At 35.6% G+C, this 23,634-nt stretch overlaps 1 protein-coding gene across 1 annotated transcript; it reads right to left on the bottom strand.

Annotated features, from left to right (window-relative positions):
- Window positions 1-352: 352 nt before the first annotated feature.
- LOC122005914 (DUF21 domain-containing protein At2g14520-like) lies at window positions 353-17,053 on the bottom strand. Its single transcript, XM_042561163.1, has 13 exons — window positions 16,707-17,053; window positions 16,538-16,614; window positions 16,329-16,412; window positions 16,066-16,179; window positions 7,344-7,430; window positions 6,656-6,795; window positions 6,504-6,591; window positions 5,697-5,770; window positions 3,778-3,950; window positions 3,369-3,637; window positions 2,301-2,347; window positions 1,959-2,217; window positions 353-704 (listed from the first exon to the last, which is right to left on the bottom strand). The coding sequence occupies exons 1-13, from the start codon at window positions 16,888-16,890 to the stop codon at window positions 651-653; spliced, it is 1,650 nt and encodes a 549-aa protein (XP_042417097.1). The 5' UTR covers window positions 16,891-17,053; the 3' UTR covers window positions 353-650.
- Between the last annotated feature and the right edge of the window lie 6,581 nt (window positions 17,054-23,634).

The following is a 23,634-nucleotide window of genomic DNA, read 5'->3' as shown; positions in this document are numbered from 1 at the left end:
CACTTTCCTTGCACTAATACAACATAGCTTGATCTTTCAAACCTCTTAACTCCAACTCAGAGCCTTTAGAGAAATAGTCTCATAGTTGGAGTAGAGCGAATACAATGGATTGTCATACGAGTCAAATGCAAACTCACTAACAATTTAGCCAAACTTGACTATCTATCGCATGCCAATATAGAGTGAAATTAAAGATATAAGTCTGCATCGATGCGATCATACTTCACAGTTAGAGGTGTGCCATCCTAAATCCTACCATAGAAATAAGTACCCGAAAGAACAGTTTGATAAATCCTACCATACATCACATTTAGATTGTCGTTAAATCGACATTCATGGGCAAAAGCCAAGGTACTGCTCACAACAAAATAAGGCACTATAGATTTCAAGGAAATTTGTACAATAAAAGAGAGAGAATCAACTGTCAGTTGTAGTAAGACAAATCTCTTTAGAAATACGACTTATTGATGCAGCTTTAAAACACATACCACAGAATACCTATGAAAAATAGTAACTTTTCCAACTAATATACAAGATACAAGTGATTAAACAGTTGGGTTCATGAACAAAAATTTAGAATTTTGTGGTACGAGATAGTAGTTTCAGCAGAGTAGTATGCTGATTTACCTTGTGGTTTGCCCAATGGACTATCACACATTGCTCTCTCCATTTTTGTCAAGCTTCTCGTAAGATTTTCTTGATACCTGACAAGATAACGGTTAGTCAATGAGCAGAACTAATAGTGTAAAAAACATCATTGGTAAATTATAAAGTTGAGGAAACGATTTTGAAGGCAAAGGTGTCTCCGTCGAAGGCCAGTAAAAGAAAGTTTGAGATAGTTATACAACGTGAGGGATTGTGATACCTATCGTATATTTCAGAAAAGAAACAATAAGGAATCAGGCTCAACTGTGAGATTTTCTCAGAAAATGAAAGGATAAGCTCTACTTCGTAATTCCATATCTCCAAATGAGGATTATAAGAGATCTCCACTTGAGTGCCTTGACATTTTAGATTAGACTCGCTCTTTGATTTCAACCATTTGAATTTCGATACACATTAGAATCATCAGAGTTAGAAGGTACAGGTTGCTACACAAGCTGGCAGTCTAATTATTTCATTTAGGCATAATATGATTCCAATACATGAAATGAAGGCATAGTGTTGTATAAACTTTGCTAAATGCAAAACACAAACATTTAGCAGATTTGTCTACAGATACTTGCCAATAAAGCATCAATGGCAAAGAGAAAGCAGATTCCAGAAAAGGCTAATAATTAGATCCAACTAAACCATCGCTAAAATAGAAGAGATACTAATACCATAATATGGGTTAACTTTATCACTGCGCCAAAAGACCTCAACTGAACACAAGAACTATGTGTAGGATCGAAAAGAATTTAGATATCTCCACAATGGTATGATATTGTCCACTTTGGACCTAAGCTCTCATGGTTTTGCTTTTGGCCTCTACCCAAAAGGTCTCTTGATCTAAATAATCCCCCCCTCAAACAAAGGACTTCCTGCCTGATGTCTGGTCCTCTTGATCTAAACATAGGACCCCCCCACTTTCTTTGTTCGAGGTCAATATTGTACTCACATGGCTCAATCAGACCATAGCTCTTGTGCACAGTCGGCGGTTAAACCTTCTAACAGCCCGGGCTCTAATACCAATTGTAGGATCGAAAAAAAATTAAATATCTCCACAATGGTATAATATTGTCCACTTTGGGCCTAAGCCCTCATGTTTTGCTCTTGGGCTCTACCCAAAAGGCCTTATGTCAATAGAGATATCTTTTCTCTTATAACTCCATGATCTTTCCAATGTGGGACTATATTTGCAACCTTGCAACCCCAACACTATGAAGAGTGCATACCACTAAGAATGCTATCCAAAGATAGTTTGATACATGATAAATGGTCCTTGGTTCAGAAGGGAAATCTTTTTATTTACTTACTCGATATGCAGCAGGTGAGCTCTGGCCAGGACTTGTATGATGAAAAGGTGAACTTGGTAACGATTTTCCCGAAGTCAGTGTGGTTGGTGATGGAATGGATGCTTGAGCATGCTGAGGAACAGATGAACGTAGCACAGAAGATTCATGACATGGAGATAGAGGAGATGCTGTTGGAGTTCGACGAGGGAACTGAGAAATGGATACGATTCCAGATGATCTTGGTGAAGACCTTCTTGTTGGTAGCATATTTATCTTAATCCTGCAAAATATTTGATTAAATAAATCTACTTATGGCTACCTGAAAAACAATAACATACAGAATGCATGGACTCATGGACGTACTTGTTGTGAACATCAACATACTCATCGGTCTCATCCAATATTTCTTCCTAGAAAACAAAGGCAGATGTCAGATGTGACGTATGATATGAAGGATATGCCAAAATTATCCAAGTATAAAGAATTTTGCAAAATCAAAATAAGACTGGATGTCAATTGTTACTGGTGGATTTTGTTGATATCAAATAAGTATGGCATAAAAACAGGTCTGCACGATCATATTGCAAATCAATAGCATAGAAATTGGTAAGCAATAAAGGCAGAAAAAAATATAAATGAAATATCGTCGAACAAAGGAGATTTTTTCTACTTTTTTTAGTTAAAAGTTATGTATTATTTGTCAAGTAATAGCAAGTAGTGTAGGACTCGCTCATTGAGCCATAAAACTTGCTTTCAATTGTCACTTTTGACATTCACTACAGGCATCAAGTGCTTCAGGATGCAGCATCTTGAAAATCAAACTTATTTTTCTCAAAGAACAAAAGAAAAGCAATAAACTGTTCATAACAAACTACATTCGTTGATATGTCAATGATTAGCTAATGCTGGATTGTCGGCTTGATCAAAGAGTGATACCTTACTTATCTGGCATTTAATGATCTACTCATCAGAAACTATAAACACAATGATTAAAGTACTTGTATCATCAAAGAGGAAGTAACAATGAACAGATCTAAATAATGAAGGATAGCTGATCAGGTACAAGTAACTTTTCTGATATTTTCATAAACACGGTAAATAATACTTTCTTAAGGCTTTATATCTATACATTAAAGACTTTAGATTTATGTGTATGAAGTACAATTATATAACACAAATGATGCGGTGAGTATGACATGGATGGATCTCTACATACCAGAGATCCATTGAGAATTTGACATACTGATTCAAGACGAGGACAAATTATTCACGACTCCAAGGAAAATAAAAACACTCAGTTTTCAGGAATCTTGCAGACAAATAAGTACAAGAACTATGCAGTTTAGAAAATGGAAAATATATTTAGTGAATAAGAAAAGGAGTTAACTTAGAAAATTGTTGGACAAGTATTTTGACCATAAGATTATCCACCTGTAGCAATTCCTCCATAACATCTTCCATTGTTATAATTCCAACTACTTCTTCATCTAATGAATAGCTTGGAAGAGTGTCTGCATTGACATCAAGAATATTGGCATGCCGTCCTCGTTCAGATTTCTTGCCCTGTAAGCGTGCATCCCCACGTTTCTCCATGTTACTTCTCTTAACAGGACTATGAAATTGCTGAATATTATTATTCACAGGGGATGCATTGGCAGTGCTATTCAAAGGATCAGAAATAACTGATTGGGATTCGTTGCCTGTAAAATGAGAAATCACTACCTCAAAGTATACAAATTACAAGTTCCCATTACATTCAAGTAATTTGATGGACAATTTTCTGGTGTAAATTCATCACATTAACAAAAAATAAGACAGCGCTATAGTTTTTTGGGGATACCATGGACATCATTGTGATTCCTGCTCTGATCCATTATGTTCTCTTGCATAGTTGTTTTGTTCTTCTCTGTTGGCATACCATTATCTTTTATACGCTTAACAACCACAGCCATGTGACTATGTCCTTGCTGGAATTGATTCAGTATGTCATAGAGAGGATCATCCTCGAACACCCTGGCAAAGCCAATTTAGTTTTACAAATTCTGAAGCATCACAGTAGAAGAAAGAATCCAGGAACAGAAAAAGAAAGAGTGGCAGCAATGCACATAAGAATTATCTACATGAATTACTGTGAACGCCATTTTGAAACATGTGATCCTATATCATGTAATGCATTTGACAGGAAATGCAAAGAAAATTTAGTTAGTTATTGTACAAAGGTTTTGTTACTACACGTAATATAGTTATATTTCTAGATCTAATTGCTATTTTGCATCTAATGTAACCAAAAATAAGCCCCCTTACCTGCTATACTCTTAAAGCCAACACAGTAAGGTTCTCACAGTTGTCTAACTAATCTTTAAAACCTTGCTAGGTCAACCATAGCTGTTTCTAAAAATTAATATCAAATTTTGTCTGTGAAAATGCAATCTGATGACCTCATAAAACAGTGTTTTGAAAAGAGGCACCTAGGTGCTAGGGCAGTAGGCCCCACCCCTTGTGTGCCATTAAAATTTGAGGTGACAAGAGTTCACCTAGGTGCATAATAGAAGAAGGCGGCAAGGCACATACCTTGATCAAAGCTCGAGATGCAGTGTCACCTGACAAGGTTTTAAAAAGCCCAGACGAGTCAAAAAATGGTGATCTTGCTAGTCTCCCATTTGACCAGTCCAACCAGTTCAACACCAGTTCTTTTAGATATATGTACTCTATAATATGTCATTCTAAAACTTACAAGGCCAGTACAATATTTTTCCCTGTTAACATCTCTTCCCCTCTAAACCTACTCTAGTTCTAATCTAGTTAAAAGTATATTTTCCCTCTCTTCGCCACTTTCCTCTTCATTCTTCACCCTTCACCATCTCTAAGCATATCTAAAGCTGAAGGCTCAATTCATATTGCACATCTCCTAGCAGAAGATGCAGCCATCCTCTGCAGTCTGGGACTGTAGAGTAGAGGATAACATCAAGTACATGTAAAATGTGGATTAGAATGAAATTTAATGTGTTTTGATTTCTTTTCCTTTTTTTGTTTGAGATTTCTTGTTTCTCACTTTACACTATATTAAACATTTGTGCTCACTGCTTGCTTTGCTTTCAGTAGCAGGAGTGCTCCATGTACAGACACTACAGGTAAATAACATGAAATATCAAATATTATTTTTATGTGAGAATACGTTCTAATATGATGAATGCCAACCGTTTTATGTGAGCCTACTATAGTAAGTTATAGTACTTTGATCTTACATGACTATACAAAATTTACTAAAAAAAAAAAACTTTTAGTATATACAAAGAGTAGGATAAGACTTGGTTGTTGTACACACACAGATCAAAAAGCACCATGAGTCATTAAAAAAGGAACCAGATTAAAAAAAATGATCCATGTATATCTCAAAAGTCAAAATAACAAGAGACCAAATAATTGCTCCCGATTGATATGCAACATCTCCTTATCTCATACATAACATGGTTCTTTGTAGTTCACAGCTCATAATTTCTCCTTTTGGACACATGATTAAAAGAATCAACCTTTTAGTCTCTGTTAGCTTGCATTTTTTTATCTTTATTATGTTCATCTGTATTGTTAGCCCAACTCTTTGCATTGTTTTTTGTGTAGATGAGTGTAAGAAAGCAAACCATTGATGAATCTATGCTTTAGTACTTTAATGACTTTGAGTATTCAAGCATATATTGGATCAGAAGATATTTTTATAATTTTATCTTCATAATATATCTGCATACAAAGGTCAGATCATACCTGGGAATCCATCGTATAGTAACATTTCTTATAGGAACTTCATCTTCAGGTCGGCAAGTAATCAAATTTTTAACCTGAGAACAACTAGATATATGTAAATTGGAGGATCTTGAGCAGATTAACAGAGACAAGAGACCCACAATTCTGATTTGGATAATAGCTCAAACTTGCAAAAGAGAGGAAAATTTTGTGGTTCATTTTATGATTTTCATTATATTGTCTTGTTTCTCATTTGTCTACTTCCTGGGCCAAACTTAGCCATCTTCTGTTCCCTCCAAACCCACTTTCCATTTGTTTAAACAGATACATGGTTTTTATACAAATGCAGGAAATATTCATTAACACCTAAGTATATAATATTCCCAAGAGCCCAGGAATAATGACTGTTTTGCCCTTTTAAGTTCAGCGTGCATAAGAAAGTAAGAATTATGAAACTCCTAATCTTTAAAGTTTAATTAGTTCCCTTTATAGGAACTTCTGCTTTATTGTACATAAAATTTTAGTAGTGAGTAAGTGCCCCATTGCAGATTCAACTAGTTTTTGGAGAAATATAACTATTAAACTCTTTTAATATGGACAAAATTCTGAAGACAACAATGAACAAATTATAGTATTTGCCTTTCCTTGTACAAACAATGTTTTTTATTAGAACACAACTGTGTGATATATTGGTTAATAAATAAAGTTTCTTCAGATGAATGATTATTTATTATGCTTTGCTATTTGTCATTAAAATTCAGAAGCGATGATGGATATATCCCAAACCAAAAACAACACAAGAATATAAAAGATGTCTAATAAAATTACCAAGATGAGGCCAATAATGTTTGTTGGGCTACCAGAGTAAATTGGTACACGACTATGCCCTTTGGTCATGATTAAACCTAGAGTGTGCCTGAAAATAGATAAAGATTAACACTAGGGAATGTCAAGGGACTTCAATAACTAATGCAACATACATGTCGAGTTTATAATTTATGTCAAGTGAAAAGGTATCTGATATTGGTGTCATGGCATCTTTAGCAGTCTTTTGAGTCAACTCCAAAGCACCAGTGATAATAGTTGTTTCATCATGAGTTAATTCACCACCCTTACCTGCCTAAGAACCAAGAAGAAAATAATAAGTCTTTCTACAACTTTTGTGCAATCATTAGTCCAGAATTTAGACCCATTAAAATGACATATCCATCTGCTAAACTACAAAAGCAAGTAAACCAAAGTCAAGAAGCTTAAATACTTCAAAATGGAAGCAAATTCTTTTTTCACGACACTGAAATAGTAAATGTAACTCTCATGAATGGATCTTTTTTATACTTGGAGGACTACTGCAATTAACAATGACATAATACCTACTTGTTTTCAACATCTTCTTAGTTTCATTACTCTCTTTTTTTCTTTTCTTTGTGTGTGTGTGCGCGCGCATATGCAGAATGCCAGGATGTGCTCACCAATTTAAATGGTGATGCTGTGTATGAGACAACTCTTTGAGAATTCAAAGATTTGAGACAGTTATATTATACAGTAGGATAGCCAACCCGAGCCATATGTGATTGTAGAAATCATATGTGGTTCAGAATGTGGGCAAAGATCTTCATATTTTTAACAAACAACCATCTAAACAGTGATAACCAATAACTCAAAGCTTACCTCATTTCCATGCATATCAACTAGTGTCTTCAGTTCAGCCCTTCTCATAAGTGCAAAATGCCCCTTACCCAATATCCAATCTAATAACTACATAAAACACAGTAAAAACAAAACAAATCAACCAGATAGAAGACAAGGCCAAGAAAATATCAAAAAGATTAAGACATGCAATATATTTTAGGTTGAATTGCATTATACTAGTTTACTAATATAATATAATTTTACAATGTCTGCATGTGTGGTGAAGGGGAGCTTTGGCGCAACAGTAAAGTTGTTGCCATATGACGAAAAGGTGACGGGTTCGAATCCTAGAAACAGCCTCTTGCAAAAAGTAGAGTAAGGCTGCGTACAATGGATCCTTCCCCGAGACCCCGCATGGCGGGAACTTTGTGCATCGGACTACCTTTTTTTTTTTTTTAATGTCTGCATGTGTGGTAAAGATTGGTTATTCTTGTAGATTGTTCCAGCCTACAATCTAACAACTGGGTTGAAACAAGAAAGTCATAGCAAAGCATGAGTATCCCAATGGAAAAGAATCAGTTTTGTACCAATATAGGTGATTAATTGTATAGAATGTATAGAATAGCTAATATAGGGTATACAATGTAAGGGCAGTCCGATGCACAAACTCCTGTCAATGCGGAATCCCGAGAAAAGGTCGGACCCCATTAAATCTATTGTATGCAGCCTTACCTTGTATCACAAGAGGTTGTTTCTACAACTTGAACCCATGACAAGAATGTCACACGGCAACAACTTTACTATTGCGCCAAGGCTCCCCTTCACAATATAGAATGTAAGAATTGCAATAAATAAACGATTTCACCAAAATCAGAACTGCTGAACTGCAATAAGTAATGTGGTCTTTTCACCAGTTTCTAAATTCTAGCAGTAGCATCCTTTGTACATGTACAACATTCCAAATTTATTGATCATACAGTTCACTGCCTAATACTAGGGACACTATGGAAAATATCTATTCATTTTTATTACTTTTCTTTTGTTTTCAGCTTCTATTCACTATTTATTAACGCAATAACATTTGCAGCTAAGACTTTCAGAATATCAATGCGATCATTTTGTTTATTCACAGACAGGTTGGACCTATTTTAACTCTGGAACAGACCTGTTTTACCTCTGAAACAGAAGAAATTTTAACCCTGAAAAGAAATTACAGGATGAATTTATCAGAAAACACAGGTGTTGTCTTCTTGATATAAACCACAACTGTCCATACCAATGATTAGTTGCTAAATTGTACAATTCAAAATAACAAATTGGATAACCAACCATTGAGAAAGAAGTCAAATTATTGTGTAAAATTAGAAAATCAGGGAATAATTATTGATATGGGAGAGATAGTTTGGCCCCACGGGGCACAGGGAAGTCAAAGGTCAAGCTGCGCGGTAAGTCAGAGGTCATACAAAGCCTAGCCTGATCAAAGCAAGACCCGAGTTCAGACCCTTCGAGTCACACCCACACCAGGTTAGACTTGACCTGACTCCAAGATCAAGGCTACTCGATGCACGACTCCTGACTCCGGGACCAAGGCTACTCGGCCCCCCACTCCTGGCCCCAAGACCAAGGCAACTCGATGCCCGACTCAGAGCTCCTGATCACTCATAGCCTACATATGGAGGAGGCGGTTACTCAAGCAAGTGGCGAACATGGAGCGACATGGTATCACCACAACCATAAGGTGGTTTCCCTTGACCTGAACATGGGGGAACTATAGGACGTGGCTTCCTCCTTCTCCGCAAGGAAAAAGGTATAAAAGAGAATTTGCTCCCGCGGGCACAAGTATGCACACTTAATTCCAATCACTTGTTCTGTACTTTCATCATACTTTCTCTTCCTGTTGAGGTTTAGTTTGCGTTGTGAACGGTGTGTGCATTTTGAAAAGTTGTATCCCTTTTGTGATCAATGGTTTTCATTGTAAACAATGTTTAAAATGTGAACAATTGGATCCCTTTGTGACCAACGGTTTTGATCCGGTAGACGAGGGGTGGCATTTCCCACTTGGTCTCTATAATCGGCTTATTGGCCTATTGTTAATGCTGCGGGTTCATTTACTTGGCGACCAGCTAATGCCTGCTGCTGCTCCAACATTTTCGCTGCTCGCACTTGCACTAGCATGTCGAGCTCCTCTTGCATCAACGTCACCATGGTGAGTCGTCCAACATCCTCTATCTCAACACTTTAAATTCAGGTGAGCTTCCCACAGACGGCGCCAAATATGATTCTGTCCAAAACCAGCTAAGATGGTAAGCTGGGGATGTAGCTATACGGTTGACGCGGCGAAGACTACACGTAGCTCTGCAAGACAACAAACATCAGTGTTGAGCCGAGAAGGGGTTCCTGGCGTTGGCCCTCCAACACTCAAGTCAGTGTCCAGTGATCTCAAGAAATGGGAACTGTAGCAAGTAGATGTAGAAGACGAAGTTGTGCATACTTTTCCCTTAGCTAGGAACCCACTTTTATAGTGTTAACATGGTGCTCGTGCAAGCATCTCAAGGCGTAGGCACATGTCCTAGGAATAGATAGGTCAAAAAGTATCTCTGCCACCATACCTTAAGCAGCCATGCAATCTTCTGACGTGACAGCCTGGAAGCTTCTAACATACGATTGTCTGCTGCTGTCAGCGGTACAAACTCCCAAAAGAATATGACAAGATACTTGATGGGGTTATGCACAGTCATTCGGGGTCTGCTCGGCTAGGCTGCCTCTGCTCGATGATGTTCTCAGGACCTGCCGACTTTGTCACTTTCCTTGCTTCCTGACTGTCCACGGTTATCCCGCTCAGACCGGACACAAAAGTCCGATCGGTGAGACCAGCTGTTGTTTATTTCTCTTCATTATTGGAGGGTCATTTAACCCAGCGAGGGGCAGAGCCTGGCTTACTTATCCATATAGCTATCACCATCCGCTCAACCGTAACAGGCCCATTCGGCAATACCTGGTCCACTCAGCACTGCATGGTCCGCTTGACGAACTAAGATACCCCGCTAAACTTTATCTTCCACGTTAGCCGGTCCAACATGGCTAATAGATGGTTGTATCCTATTATGACTAATTGAAAGAACTCTATAAATAAGTGCTCTTGGCCAAATTAAACATTATAATCATTCTCTATTCTTATGCAAACAACCAAAGAACTTGCTACTTTGTTGTTTAAGAATCTATTGTATCCTAGAAGAGATTGCCCATTATGATCCAGTCTAGCAAGATAGTGGGGTAATAAACTCTTTAAGGAAAGTGATTACACGCCTTAGATTGCCTCAGGCTCAGCATCTCGACTTCAGGTCTCAGCCTCGGGTCTATTCCAAAGCCTCTCTGAAGGACATCTTCCTACAATCTTAAAGAGTTTATTTCTTCATAACCATGGAGTCCACTCAAGAATTTGCCATCAAGGTTATGAATCAAGACTTTGTCAAACTAGATAGGTTTGATGGGACCGGAACAAACTTCAACCGGTGGAAAAACAACTTGACATTCTTTCTCACCGCATTGAAGGTCGCTTACGTGCTCAACCTTGATCTTCTTGCAATTCCACCACCCACTAATGATGATTCAGAAGAATTAAGGAAGCAACAGGCCAAGTGGGAGGAGAATGAAGTGTTGTGCAGTGGTCACATCCTCAACACACTTTCGGACACGCTCTATGATTTGTTCACGACGATGAAGAATCCAAGAGAGATCTAGACAACTTTGGAGCGTAAATATGCGACTCAAAAACAAGAATCAAGTTTCTTGTTAAAAAATATTTTGAGTTTAAGCTAGATGATAATTCTCCCCTAATGGATCAAATTCATAACTTGCAAGTGATAGTTTCAAAACTTAAAGACTATGGAGTAGAAATTTCAGAATCTATGCAAGTAGGTGCTATAATTGCTAAGTTGTCATCTTCATGGAATGATTGTCAAAATAAATTACTTTATACTTCTAAAATTTTGACCATATCTAATGTGTTGAAACACCTTAGAATTAAAGAAGGTGCTAGGATCTTGTATAAGAAAGAAAAGGAAAGTAATACTAGAGTGAATTTAGTTGAGGAGAATAAATTTAATAAAAGAAAGAAACTTGAAAATACCTTTTCTAGTGACAAGAAGAAGAATAGTAGAGTTTGTTATAATTGTGGCAAAAAGGGGCATTACAAGGATGAATGTAGGGCCAAACTGAAACAAAAAATTAGTAATGCTCCTAGTGCTAATGCTATTGAAAGTGTAGAAATAATTATAGCAATGTTTACACTTGGTGTGTCAACCGAACTCCACATGGTAACACCTTCCTCATCAAAGGATTGGTGGTATGACTCGGGTGCAGTCATACATGTGTGCAGTGACAAAGATCAATTCAAGACATATGAAGTGCTTGAAGGACATGAAGTGATTATAGCAAATGGTGCAAGAGCCAAGGTGCTTGGCAAGGGTGATGTGCATCTTCAATTCACATTCGGCAAGAAATTGGTCCTTACCAATGTGCTTCATGTCCCTAGTGTAATCAAGAATCTTGTCTATGTAGATATCCTTAACAAGAAAGGATTGAAGGTTGTAATAGAGTCTAACAATGCAATCTTGTCAAAGAATGATAATTTTTAAGGAAAGGCATATGCTTGTAATGGTATGTTTAAGTTGAGTATTAATGAAATAAACAATCTTTCTATTTATTTGCTTGATTCTTCTTATTGTTTATGGCATGGTAGATTAGGACATGTTAGTCATAAAGTGTTAAAATTTATGTCTAAAAATGGACTAATTAACTATAGTGATCATAGAACACCAAATAAGCGTAAAACATGTATACAAGCAAAAATAACTAGATTGTCTTTTCCTAAAGTTGAAAAAACAAATCAAGTTCCGGAGTTAATTCATTCAGATGTATGTGAACTTAATGGTTTACTAACAAGAGGGGGTAATAAATACTTCATTACATTCATAGATAAATTTTTAAGATTTACTTATGTGTACTTGATGAAATCAAAGGATGAAACATTTAACATTTCTAAGACCTATAAAGCTCTGGTAGAAAACCAAATAAACCAAAAGATTAAAATTTTGAGAAGTGATAGAGGTGGTGAATATCTCTCAAATGAATTCTCAAAATTTTGTGAAAAAAGTGGCATAGTGCACCAAACTAGTGCGCCATACACACCACAATAAAATGGCTTGGCTGAAAGAAAGAATAGAACTTTAACTAATATGGTTAATACCATGTTATTAAGTTTAAGATTGCCAACTAATTTGTGGGGTGAGGCCTTGTTGGCTGCTTGTCATGTCCAAAATAGAGTTCCTTCCTTAAGGACTAAAATGTGTCCTTATGAGTCATGGAAAGGAAGAAAACCAAACCTATCATACTTAAGGGTTTGGGGATGTGTGACTTACTATAGAGTTCTGGACAACAAAAGAACAAAATTGGACCTAGAGTACTTAAAAGTGTGCTAGTAGGGTATGCTGAAAATTCAAAGGCATATAGATTACTTGACATTAAGAACAATATCATAGTGAAATCAAGAGATGTGCAATTTTCCGAAAGTCAATTCCTTAAGGACTTAAAAGTGGGAATGACTTCAGCTAGTGCATCAAGTTCTTTCCATGAAAAAACTTCTAGAGAGTCAAGAACCAATGAAATTGACACCTCTATTGAACCTAGAAGAAGTCAAAGACAAAGAAAGAATGACATCTTTCTTCAGATTCCATATAGTCACAAAATAGTATGTTTCTTGTGGAAGGTACTAGGGATTCTCTACTAAACAAAATTCCATTTTTGTTTAGTGTAGAGGAAGATCCTAAGACCTATAAAGAAGCCATAGACTCTAGGATGTTGGTTTTTTTGGAAAGAGGCTATAAATGATGAAATGGACTCAATACTATCTAATGGCACTTGGGTTCTAGTTAATCTACCACAAGGCTCCAAGCCTATTGGTTGCAAGTGGGTGTTTCGAAAGAAACTAGCTATCAATGGAACCATTCTCACCTACAAAGATAGGTTAGTAGCTAAAGGGTTTACACAAAAGGAAGGAATTGATTACTTTGATACATATGCACCTGTAGCTAGAATAACCTCAATAAGAGCAATTTTAGCTTTAGTTTCCATCTTGAAACTTCATGTTCACCAAATGAATGTGAAAACAATATTTCTAAATGGTGATTTAGATGAAGAGGTTTTGTGCTTCCCGGAAAAGAGATTACAGTGTGTAAACTAATAAAATCTTTGTATGATCTAAAATAAGCCCCAAAACAATGGCATGAAAAGTTTGAGGGTGTTCTACTTTCAATTGGTTTTAGATATAATAATGTGGATAAGTGCATTTACTCTAAATTCACTAGTAAAAGTAGAATTGTAATTTGTCTCTATGTTGATGATATATTAATTGTAAGCGGCACTACAAAGGATATAGTTGAAACTAAGGAGTATCTATCTTCTAAGTTTAAAATTAAAGATCTTAGTGAAGTTGATACTATCTTAGAGATAAAAGTTAAAAGACAGTGGGGGTTTTGCTCTTTCTCAAACTCACTATGCTGACAAGAGTTTAAAGAAATATCAACATTTGAATGTGAAAGAAGTGAGTACAACTTTTGATCCAAACCTCAAAGTTTGTGATCATGATGGTAATCCGGTAGCACAACTTGAATATGCTAGTGTCATTGGAAGTCTCATGTATACTATGGATTGTACAAGACTTGATATATCTTATGCAATGTGTAGACTAGCTAGATATACAAAGAATCCAAGTAAAGAACATTGGAAAGAAGTGACTATAGTGCTTGGTTATCTCAACAGGACAAGAGATTTACACCTTTTCTATAATGATTTTCCTTGTGTTCTAGAGGGATTTTTGGCTGCTAGTTGGATCACTAGCATAAGTGATTAAAAACCTACCAGTGGTTATCTTTTTACTTGGTGTTGGAGCTATTTCTTGGGCCTCAAAGAAACAAATACTAATAACTCATTCCACAATAGAATTTAAGTTTGTGACGTTATCCTTAGCTTGTAAAGAAGTTGAGTGGTTGAGAGACCTATTACTTGATATAGATTTTTGGCCTAAGTCAATGCCGCTTATAACTATGTATTATGACAGCGAAGCTACTATGTCTAGAGCATTGAACAAAGTGTACAATGGAAAATCTAGACATATTAGTCTGAGGCATGCATTTATTAGAGAAATGCTTAATAATGATGTTCTCTCTATCGTGTTTGTTAGAACACATAAGAATTTAGCGGATCTATTCACCAAACCTCTAGCAAGAGATTTGGTGACTTTGACAACATCCGGAATGGGATTGAAACCCTTAAATCTAAGGTTATTTAATGATGGGAACCCAACCTCCTTCTAGTACCTCCTAGATTGAGAGGTTTAAAGGGTAAAAACAAGTTCTTAAATGATTGTGAGCACCTGGTTCATGTATACCATTCCAAGTTCAAGGTGCATACTTTGTTACTCTTCTAGGTTCTTAATGGAATTATCTCAGAAATGTTTTATTAGGTTAATTAATAAGACTTGAGATAATATCCACCTATATAATCATAAGAAGTGATGTCGTGTCTAACAACTTTTGGGGTAAAGTTTTTTAAATGATTATGAAACTAGGATGAGCACATGGCTCGTAAACGTGCTTAAAAGTGTGTGAATAAGAGAATGTGTTTGATGGTTCATATGTGTTATAAGTTTAAGGCAGGTTGAATATTGGTTTAAGCAATGAGCCACCAATCATTTGCCATGGACTTGTGACTTATTTATCCTATAAGAGAGTTTAAGATGAAAATCACTTTCTTTTATGTATGATATCAATAAGTGTTAGTTTGGAGTTACATTGCAAACTAAGTGGGGGAATGTTGAGGTTTAGTTAGCATTGTGAACAGTGTTTGCATTTTGAAAAGTTGCATCCCTTTTGTGATCAACGATTTTCATTGTAAATAATATTTAAAATGTGAACAATTACATCCCTTTGTGATCAACAATTTCATTGTGAATGGTTGTCCTTTTGTGAACCAACATGGCTAATGAATGGTTGTGTCCTTTTGTGACTAATTGAAAGAACTCTATAAATAAGTGCTCTTGGCCAAATTAAACATTATAATCATTCTCTATTCTTATGCAAACAACTAAAGAACTTGCTATTTTATTGTTTGAGAATCTATTATATCTTAGAAGAAATTGCCCATTATAATCTGGTATAGCAAGATAGTGGGGGCAATAAACTCTTTAAGGAAAGTGATTACACGCCTTAGATTGTCTCAAGTTCAGCATCTCGGCTTCAGATCTCAGCCTCGGGTATCTCTGAAGGACATCTTCCTACACTTCCTTCCTTCTCCAATCACCAGAGCTGACTTGAGCGTCATAATGGCTGCACCAAGCTCCGGCTTGGCCTCCATTCTAACTCTCCTTGACTGCTGCATAGATTCTCCTCGAAGACCTCCAACCTGTCACCAACCCTCTCACTGGTGGTTCCCTCATCCTTATTTCGGGCAGGATCAATTATTATTCAATATTTTAAAGCTATCATACATTTTACTATGAAATATAAGCTATAAAGTTGGAAATGAATCCAAAGGAAACAGTGGGGAAATATTAAATAATCTCCTTCCATTAACATAATGCAGGGTTTACACGCACACAATATAATATTAAAGGAGAAATACTAAGGAAAGCGAAAAAAAGAGCTTTTACTAATGTTTAAGAGTTTGATTTAATCAGAATTATGAAAATGCAACAAATGATTACCTTGCTGATGGGATAAGCCACAGGAAAGAAAATCAAAAGAAGCACGCGGACAACTCCCGCAGTTTTAGCTCCCACGCTCAAGCCATAACGCGAGCACACAGCCTGAGGAATTATCTGAGCAAAAACCACCATGCACAAGCCAGCATGAACTCTGTCTCTCCAATAATCTACTTACAAAATCAATCTAAAACTGCAAACGTTGGCATTGACTGCACAAAAAAGACAGAGCGGGATTGTCGGATTGAAGAACCCCGACCAATTACCTCGCCGAAAGCCAGGATAAGTGTAACCGAGATCAGAATGGCCCCCCATGCCGGAACGAGTGCATCAAGAAATATGGGCAGCGCCTGGATAAGAATTGAACAGCGAGCATTCAGCGAGACTTTCTTTAAAACGAAAGATTTTGGAAAACAAAAAAAACAATTTTTAATGCATAATAAGGCAGCGGAAGAGGGAAATCACTATCGGGGACCTCCATAGCGAGGGAGTTGCCGATGAGCAACGTGCAGAGCAGGAGGTGCTGGTTCTTGACTACGGGAAGTATCTTAGCTGGGGAGAATAATTATCGAAAATTGAAACGCAGCAAGAGAAGCGGAATCTAGAGAGGAGCAGGAGGAGGAAAAGGGGGATCGGGAACCGACCGGCGTTTCGGCGATCCTTGGGCTGTCCTGCCTTGACGAGGACCTCGAGGTCGACGAGGCTGAGGGACATTAGACCGAGGGTGAGGCCGGACATGAGGCCTGCGAACATGACCAATCCCGCGGAAGCTATCAGGTACACCCAGAACTTCGCACCACAGCAGGAGTGATCGTCTCCCCCCGCCATCTTTCCTCCGCCACGGCCGCCTCCGCCAATCACTATCTGTGCTGATCTCTCTCGCTCTCCCGTAGCAAGCGATCGATGGGAGGATGAGGAAGAAGAAGTACACTGAAACCAGTAGCTAGGGATGGTGCTTCGGCTTGAAGCGAGATGCCGAAGAAGAGGAGGGGAATTGGAAGAAAGCATTCTTAAATGCAGACTTGGACGGGATCAAGTTGTCACTTGTTTAATTATTGCCTCATTAACACACTAATCTCGCTTTTAATAATGTTAATTAGTTAATTAGTAGCCCATAATTTTATTGGTTACAATTACGTCTCCAATTCCACTAATGGAGCTCATTTCCAAAATAGATGGTGAAATAAAAAATAAATTAAAATATTTAGAAGATATTTAAATATTACAATATATATACACATATATTTATTTATAACAAAATAATAAATCATAACTTTATTACATGAACTCTAATGTATTAGACAAAAATTAAAGGGGTGTCTTTTATTTTGTTATAGCATCCCTTCTTAAAAATATATATTAAAAAGGGTGTCTTTCATTATATTTTTCATCTTAAAAATATTTTTATTCTAATATTATTACGGCAATTTTAATAAAAATTATAACAGTATGGATATTAAATTAAATTTACTACAACATATAACAGGTTTCAATGTTCCAGTACAATTACAATAATTTTAATAAAAGTTGGAGTAATTTTGACCAAAACTAATAATTTTAGAATAATTTCAGTCAAACTTAGTACAATTAATTTTGATTAAACTGTTATATATATTGTAAGAGTATTGATAGAACTGTTTATTAACCAAACTAGGACGAATTTAATTAAGTTGAAATAAAATTATTTGGGTATAGTAATTTTGACTATATCACTAAACTACTATAATAATCTCAGAATAAGGATATTTTAGAGATAAAGATGGATAGAATATCTTAATAACAATTATTAAGCTCATTTTGACAACGAAAATTTAAAGAATATATTAAAAAATCATCAAATGTCTTTTAGACTTAATCGAATAAACTTAATTTAAAATTATATATATATCTATAGATAACAATAACTAAATAAATAGTTTAAATAGTTTTTAAAAAAATTATAACCTCATCAATATCTATTTGATATTATTTTAAAAAGTAAAACTTTTTCGATGATAATAGTCCTAAATAGTTATTGGGCTTTATGTTTAATTTTTTTTTTTTAAATATTTATTTTATTTTATTTATTTTTCAGATTGTAACAAATTAGGTGAAGGACAAGGTGGTTTTGGTTTCCACATCCACTTGTAAACCCTAAAACTCATTAGATTTGTTGTCTTCCATACATCCTTAAGCCCAAAACAGGCATATTCCACTAGATGACACGGCTAGTGACATAATCTATGTCAATAATGATGGACTTAATTACTCTATAATTGTCATTATTACTAGAATTAGGTAAAGAAGGAAGTGTTAGGTATCTACCTAATCAAGATTATATAATTGATTTACTTGAAGAGGTGGAAGTGAGAAGTCATGTCTATCTTAGATTGACATGAAACTAGTTCCTATGTGTTCCTTTACCTATTCTGATTATATTCATGTCCTCAAACGTCAATTTGGCTCAATATATTGAGAGTAATGATTTGTCGAACATGAATATATTTGAAAATTTTAATTCATGTTCAAAAAATTACTACTCTCAATATATTAGGTCAAATTAATGTTTGAGGACATGAATACAATTAGGAGAGGTGGAATAATATATAAAAACTTATTTCATATCAATCCGAGGTTATTTAGTCTATCAGTCGATTTTTTAAATACGAATATATTTGAAAAATTATTTTTTGAATACGAATTGAATTTTCGAATATATTCATGTTCAAAAAATTATTGATCTCAATATATTGGGTCAAATTGAAATTTGAGGGTATGTATATAATCATGAGAGGTAGACGAACATATAAGAATGTGTTTCATATCAATCTAAGATCATTTGGTCAATCAGCTGGTTTTGGGTAAAACCGACTAATATACCAAACATCAAATTGACATTTAAGGGCATAGATATAATCAAGAGAAATAGAGTAACACATAGAAACTAGTTTCATATCAATTTAAAATCGTTCGATCTATTAACCGTCTAATCTAAAATCGATTTTGATGTTAAAAAAATAAAAAATAAATAAATCAGCTAGATTGATTTCAAAACTCATTCGATTAATTTGATTAAAAATTTGACGTTTCGATACATAAGCAAATCGATTCGATTGTTGCATAATATCAATCAGACTTATAAAGATAAAATTGAAAATAGATACATGATGATTTGATCTTTTTGAAATTTCTCTACGTGAAATGGATATTTTATAAATTTATGTACATGATTTAGTAAAAAAAAATCTTTTTTTAATAATTTCGATTAATTTTGTATATGATGAATCGGGTTTCATATAATTTTTTTTGTTATGGACCATCAAAATAAATTAAAAAATACTCATAAAAATGTATCCAAGCTACCAATGCACACCCATGATACCGTCACATGTAAGCACGACTTAGACGAGAGGTGGACGATTGTACCTCAAATATCATACTTTCTTCGCACAGCGTAAGTCGTTCTTGGAAAAAGTAGAAACTTACCTTAATTATTCATATGGTTGGAAAGACATCTCTTTACTCACAATTTAATTTCTGAAATCCCTATTAAAATTTAATACTAAATTTGATTCTTTAGATCCTGACCGTTCATAAATAAATTCAATTGGTATTTTTGTATTACATTATTTGGATACAAAACATATCTAGGCTTTTCTTTAGCGGGGCCCATTCTCATTGTCAATCCTACCAAACTTCACGTAATCTCTCTCTCTTTAGCGGAGAAAGTGCTGGTGGGCCCTCTCTCCCTATCAGGTCAACGCCACACTGCCTTGCCGCTTCCACCACCGACCCGATCTTTTGATAAATAATTTTCAAACCCTCCTGTTGTCGACTGTTTGCCACGTGTTTCGCACGTGCTTTAATTTGCCATCAATTAAATAAATTTAAATATATTTAAATAATGCATATGCATTATATATCTAAAGAGTTGCTCTCCTGCGGAATGCTGCATGCGGAATACTGATATGTACACGTCACGTTAAATACGGAAAAACAAACAAAAATAAATAAAAATTAAAGTAAAAAAACACGCGACACCATTTCTCCCACAAATCTCGTTGAATTAGGGTTCTACGGCAGCTCCTCCCTCTCTCGCGACGTGCTCCTTTCCTCCCCGCGAGCTCTCTCTTCGCCCCGCGAGCTCTCTCGTCGCGACGCGCTCCTTCCCTCCCCGCGAGTTCTCTCGTCGCAACGCGCTCCTCTCCTCCCGCCGTGACAGGCTCCTCTCCTCCCCACAAGCTCTCTTGTCGCGATAGGCTCCTCTCCTCCCCATAAGCTCTCTCGCCGTGATGCGCTCCTCTCGTCCCCACACACTACAAAAAAACATAACTTTGGTGACAAAAGTTTGGAACGAAAAAAATTCGTCCCAAAATTGGGACAAATTTCGAGTCGAAAATAAATTTCGACCCAAATAACCAACAAAATTTGCAACAAACAAATTTCGTTTCAAGTTTGCAACATAAAAAAAATTCGTTGCTAAATTCGTCCCCAAATCTGGAACGAATTAAAAATTTGTCCCAAATTTACGGACAAATCCTGGATTCGTCACAGATTTGGGAACGAATCGAGGATTCGTCCCAAAACTAAAAATATTTTTAAATAAATAAAATCAAACACCTAAGGCTTAAATATGGACCTAGAGACATCGGAATTTAATGAAACAAGTTTCCATGCGTCCGTATCGTTGAGCTAATCCTAAATACGTCATCATCCATAATTTTTAATTAATATTTTCAGTGATTTGAATTTTTAACACCAAATTAGGTCAAATTGGGATTAAAAAATTCCAAAAATATATATATTTGGTAAAAAAAAAATATTTTTATTGATAGATTTACAATAAGGATAATGATACGAGTACATAGAAACTTGTTTCATCAAATTCCGATGTCTCTAGGTCCGTATTTAAGGCGTCCAATTTTTTTTTTTTAAATAATTAAATTTTTGGGACGAATCCAGAGATTCGTCCCAAACTTTGGGACGAATTCCTGGATTCATCCCAAAATTTGGGACGAATCCAGGATTCGTCCCAAAACTGAAAATATTTTTAAATAAATAAAATCAAACACCTAAGGCTTAAATATGGACCTAGAGACATTGGAATTTGATAAAACAAGTTTCTATGCATCCGTATCGTTGAGCTCATCATAAATACGTCATCATCCATAATTTTTAAATAATATTTTCAGTGATTTAAATTTTTAACACCCAATTAGGTCAAATTGGGATTAAAAAATTTTAAAAATAAATATATTTCGTCAAAAATATTTTTATTTATGTATTTACAATCAGGGCAACGATACGAACGTATAGAAACTTGTTTTATCAAATTCTGATGTCTCTAGGTATATATTTTTTAAAACATATATAGGTTGATACTAACTAAAAAGGGGTTGTGTAGTGAACGGTTGTAAATTAGTGTCCGAAAGCTTAAATATGGATCTAGAGACATCGGAATTTGATGAAACAAGTTTTCATGCGTCCGTATCGTTGAGCTGATCCTAAATACGTCATTATCCATAATTTTTAATTAATATTTTCAGTGATTTGAATTTTTAACACCAAATTAGGTCAAATTGGGATTAAAAATTCCAAAAATATATATATTTGGTAAAAAATATTTTTATTGATAGATTTACGATCAGGACAATGATATGAGCGCATAGAAACTTGTTTCATCAAATTCCGATATCTCTAGGTCCGTGTTTAAGGCGTCCAATTTTGTTTTTTTTTTAATAATTAAATTTTTGGGACGAATCTCTAGATTCGTCCCAAAATTTGGGACGAATTCCTGGATTCATCCCAAAACTGAAAATATTTTTAAATAAATAAAATCAACACCTAAGGCTTAAATATGGAGCTAGAGACATCGGAATTTGATGAAACAAGTTTCTATGCGTCCGTATCGTTGAGCTGATCCTAAATACGTCATCATCCATAATTTTTAATTAATATTTTCAGTGATTTGAATTTTTAACACCAAATTAGGTCAAATTGGGATTAAAAATTCCAAAAATATATATATTTGGTAAAAAAATATTTTTATTGATAGATTTACGTTCAGGATAATGATACGAGTACATAGAAACTTATTTCATCAAATTCCGATGTCTCTAGGTCCGTATTTAAGGCGTCCAATTTTGTTTTTTTTTTAAATAATTAAAATTTTGGGACGAATCCAGAGATTCACCCCAATCTTTGGGACGAATCCCTGGATTCATCCCAAAATTTGGGACGAATCCAGGATTCGTCCCAAAACTGAAAATATTTGTAAATAAATAAAATCAAACACCTAAGGCTTAAATATGGATCTAGAGACATCGGAATTTGATGAAACAAGTTTCTATGTGTCCGTATCGTTAAGATGATCCTAAATATGTCATCATCCATAATTTTTAATTAATATTTTCAGTGATTTGAATTTTTAACACCAAATTAGGTCAAATTGGGATTAAAAATTCCAAAAATATATATATTTGGTAAAAAATATTTATATTGATAGATTTACGATCAGGATATGTAACGACCCAATTTTCCCTATTTTGAATTCTGAATATCTTTAAAAATATTTGAAAATGCTTTTAAAATATTCTAGAGATTTTTAGGAATTTTTAGAGTATTTTTATGCAATTTTTGGAGTCCGTTTGGTATTATTACCGAGTGGAGAAAGTTTTAAAAAAAAAAAAAAAAAAAAAATTTGCAAGAGCTAGGATTCGAACCCAGCTTCTCGGGCCCAAGCTGTAATCGGCCCAACCAACCAACTGAGCTACACGATTTCTGTTAACCTTATATGGAGCGAATGATATCTAAGCAGTGGTTAATGAATAGAGAATAAATAGGAAGAAAAATAGTGGCAGCTGAGACTCGAACCCGCGAGCTAGCCAACCAACTGTTCCATCGGCTATAGTTAATTAAGGAGAGAACGGACAATATTTAAGGGTTAACAGAGAACAATTTACCTAAGTTATAAAGAGAGGACTTTAGTGATTTTCGGACAAAAACCTAAACTCCTCTTCTCTCTCGCGACGGCGCCGACTCTTTCGGGCGGAAACAGAGCCGAATCTAGGGCTCGTCTTCGGCGGCCGGCGAGGACTTCTTCCGACGAGATCTCCACACCTTCGTGATCCCCTCGTCGAGAAGAACAAGTAGATACCAAGAGATCGTTGAGGAAACAACTTCTCCGAACCCTAGCAGCCCTATCTCTTCGGTTGTAAGTCCAAGAACCCAAAGTAAGTGCTTCTCACCTGCGGTAGGAGTAGCTCTCGGGTTGTTATCTTGCGTTTTGTTGTAAAATGATAACAGTAGCCTTTCATCTTAGCATATGGTTTCGGATTTGATCCTTGCTCTAGCCAATTCGGTTTAAGTTGATTTTAATCTGTTAATGTGTTTTATTTAGGGCACGAACAGAAGTTTTGAGGGTTTTCCTTGATTACTACAGCATGCTAGTTAGGTGTATTTACCTTACACATTAAGCATGTTTAAGTAGATATATTCTAGTTTAAGCCTGTTGTGTTACCACTGGAATTATGCTATCTTGCATTACCTGGAATATTATTGTTGATAGAATTGGCTAACCTCATGTATTAGTAC

This window comes from Zingiber officinale, chromosome 7B (genome assembly GCF_018446385.1).
Source record: "Zingiber officinale cultivar Zhangliang chromosome 7B, Zo_v1.1, whole genome shotgun sequence".
Classification (NCBI taxonomy): Eukaryota; Viridiplantae; Streptophyta; class Magnoliopsida; order Zingiberales; family Zingiberaceae; genus Zingiber; species Zingiber officinale.
This window is presented reverse-complemented; position numbering and strand designations above follow the sequence as displayed.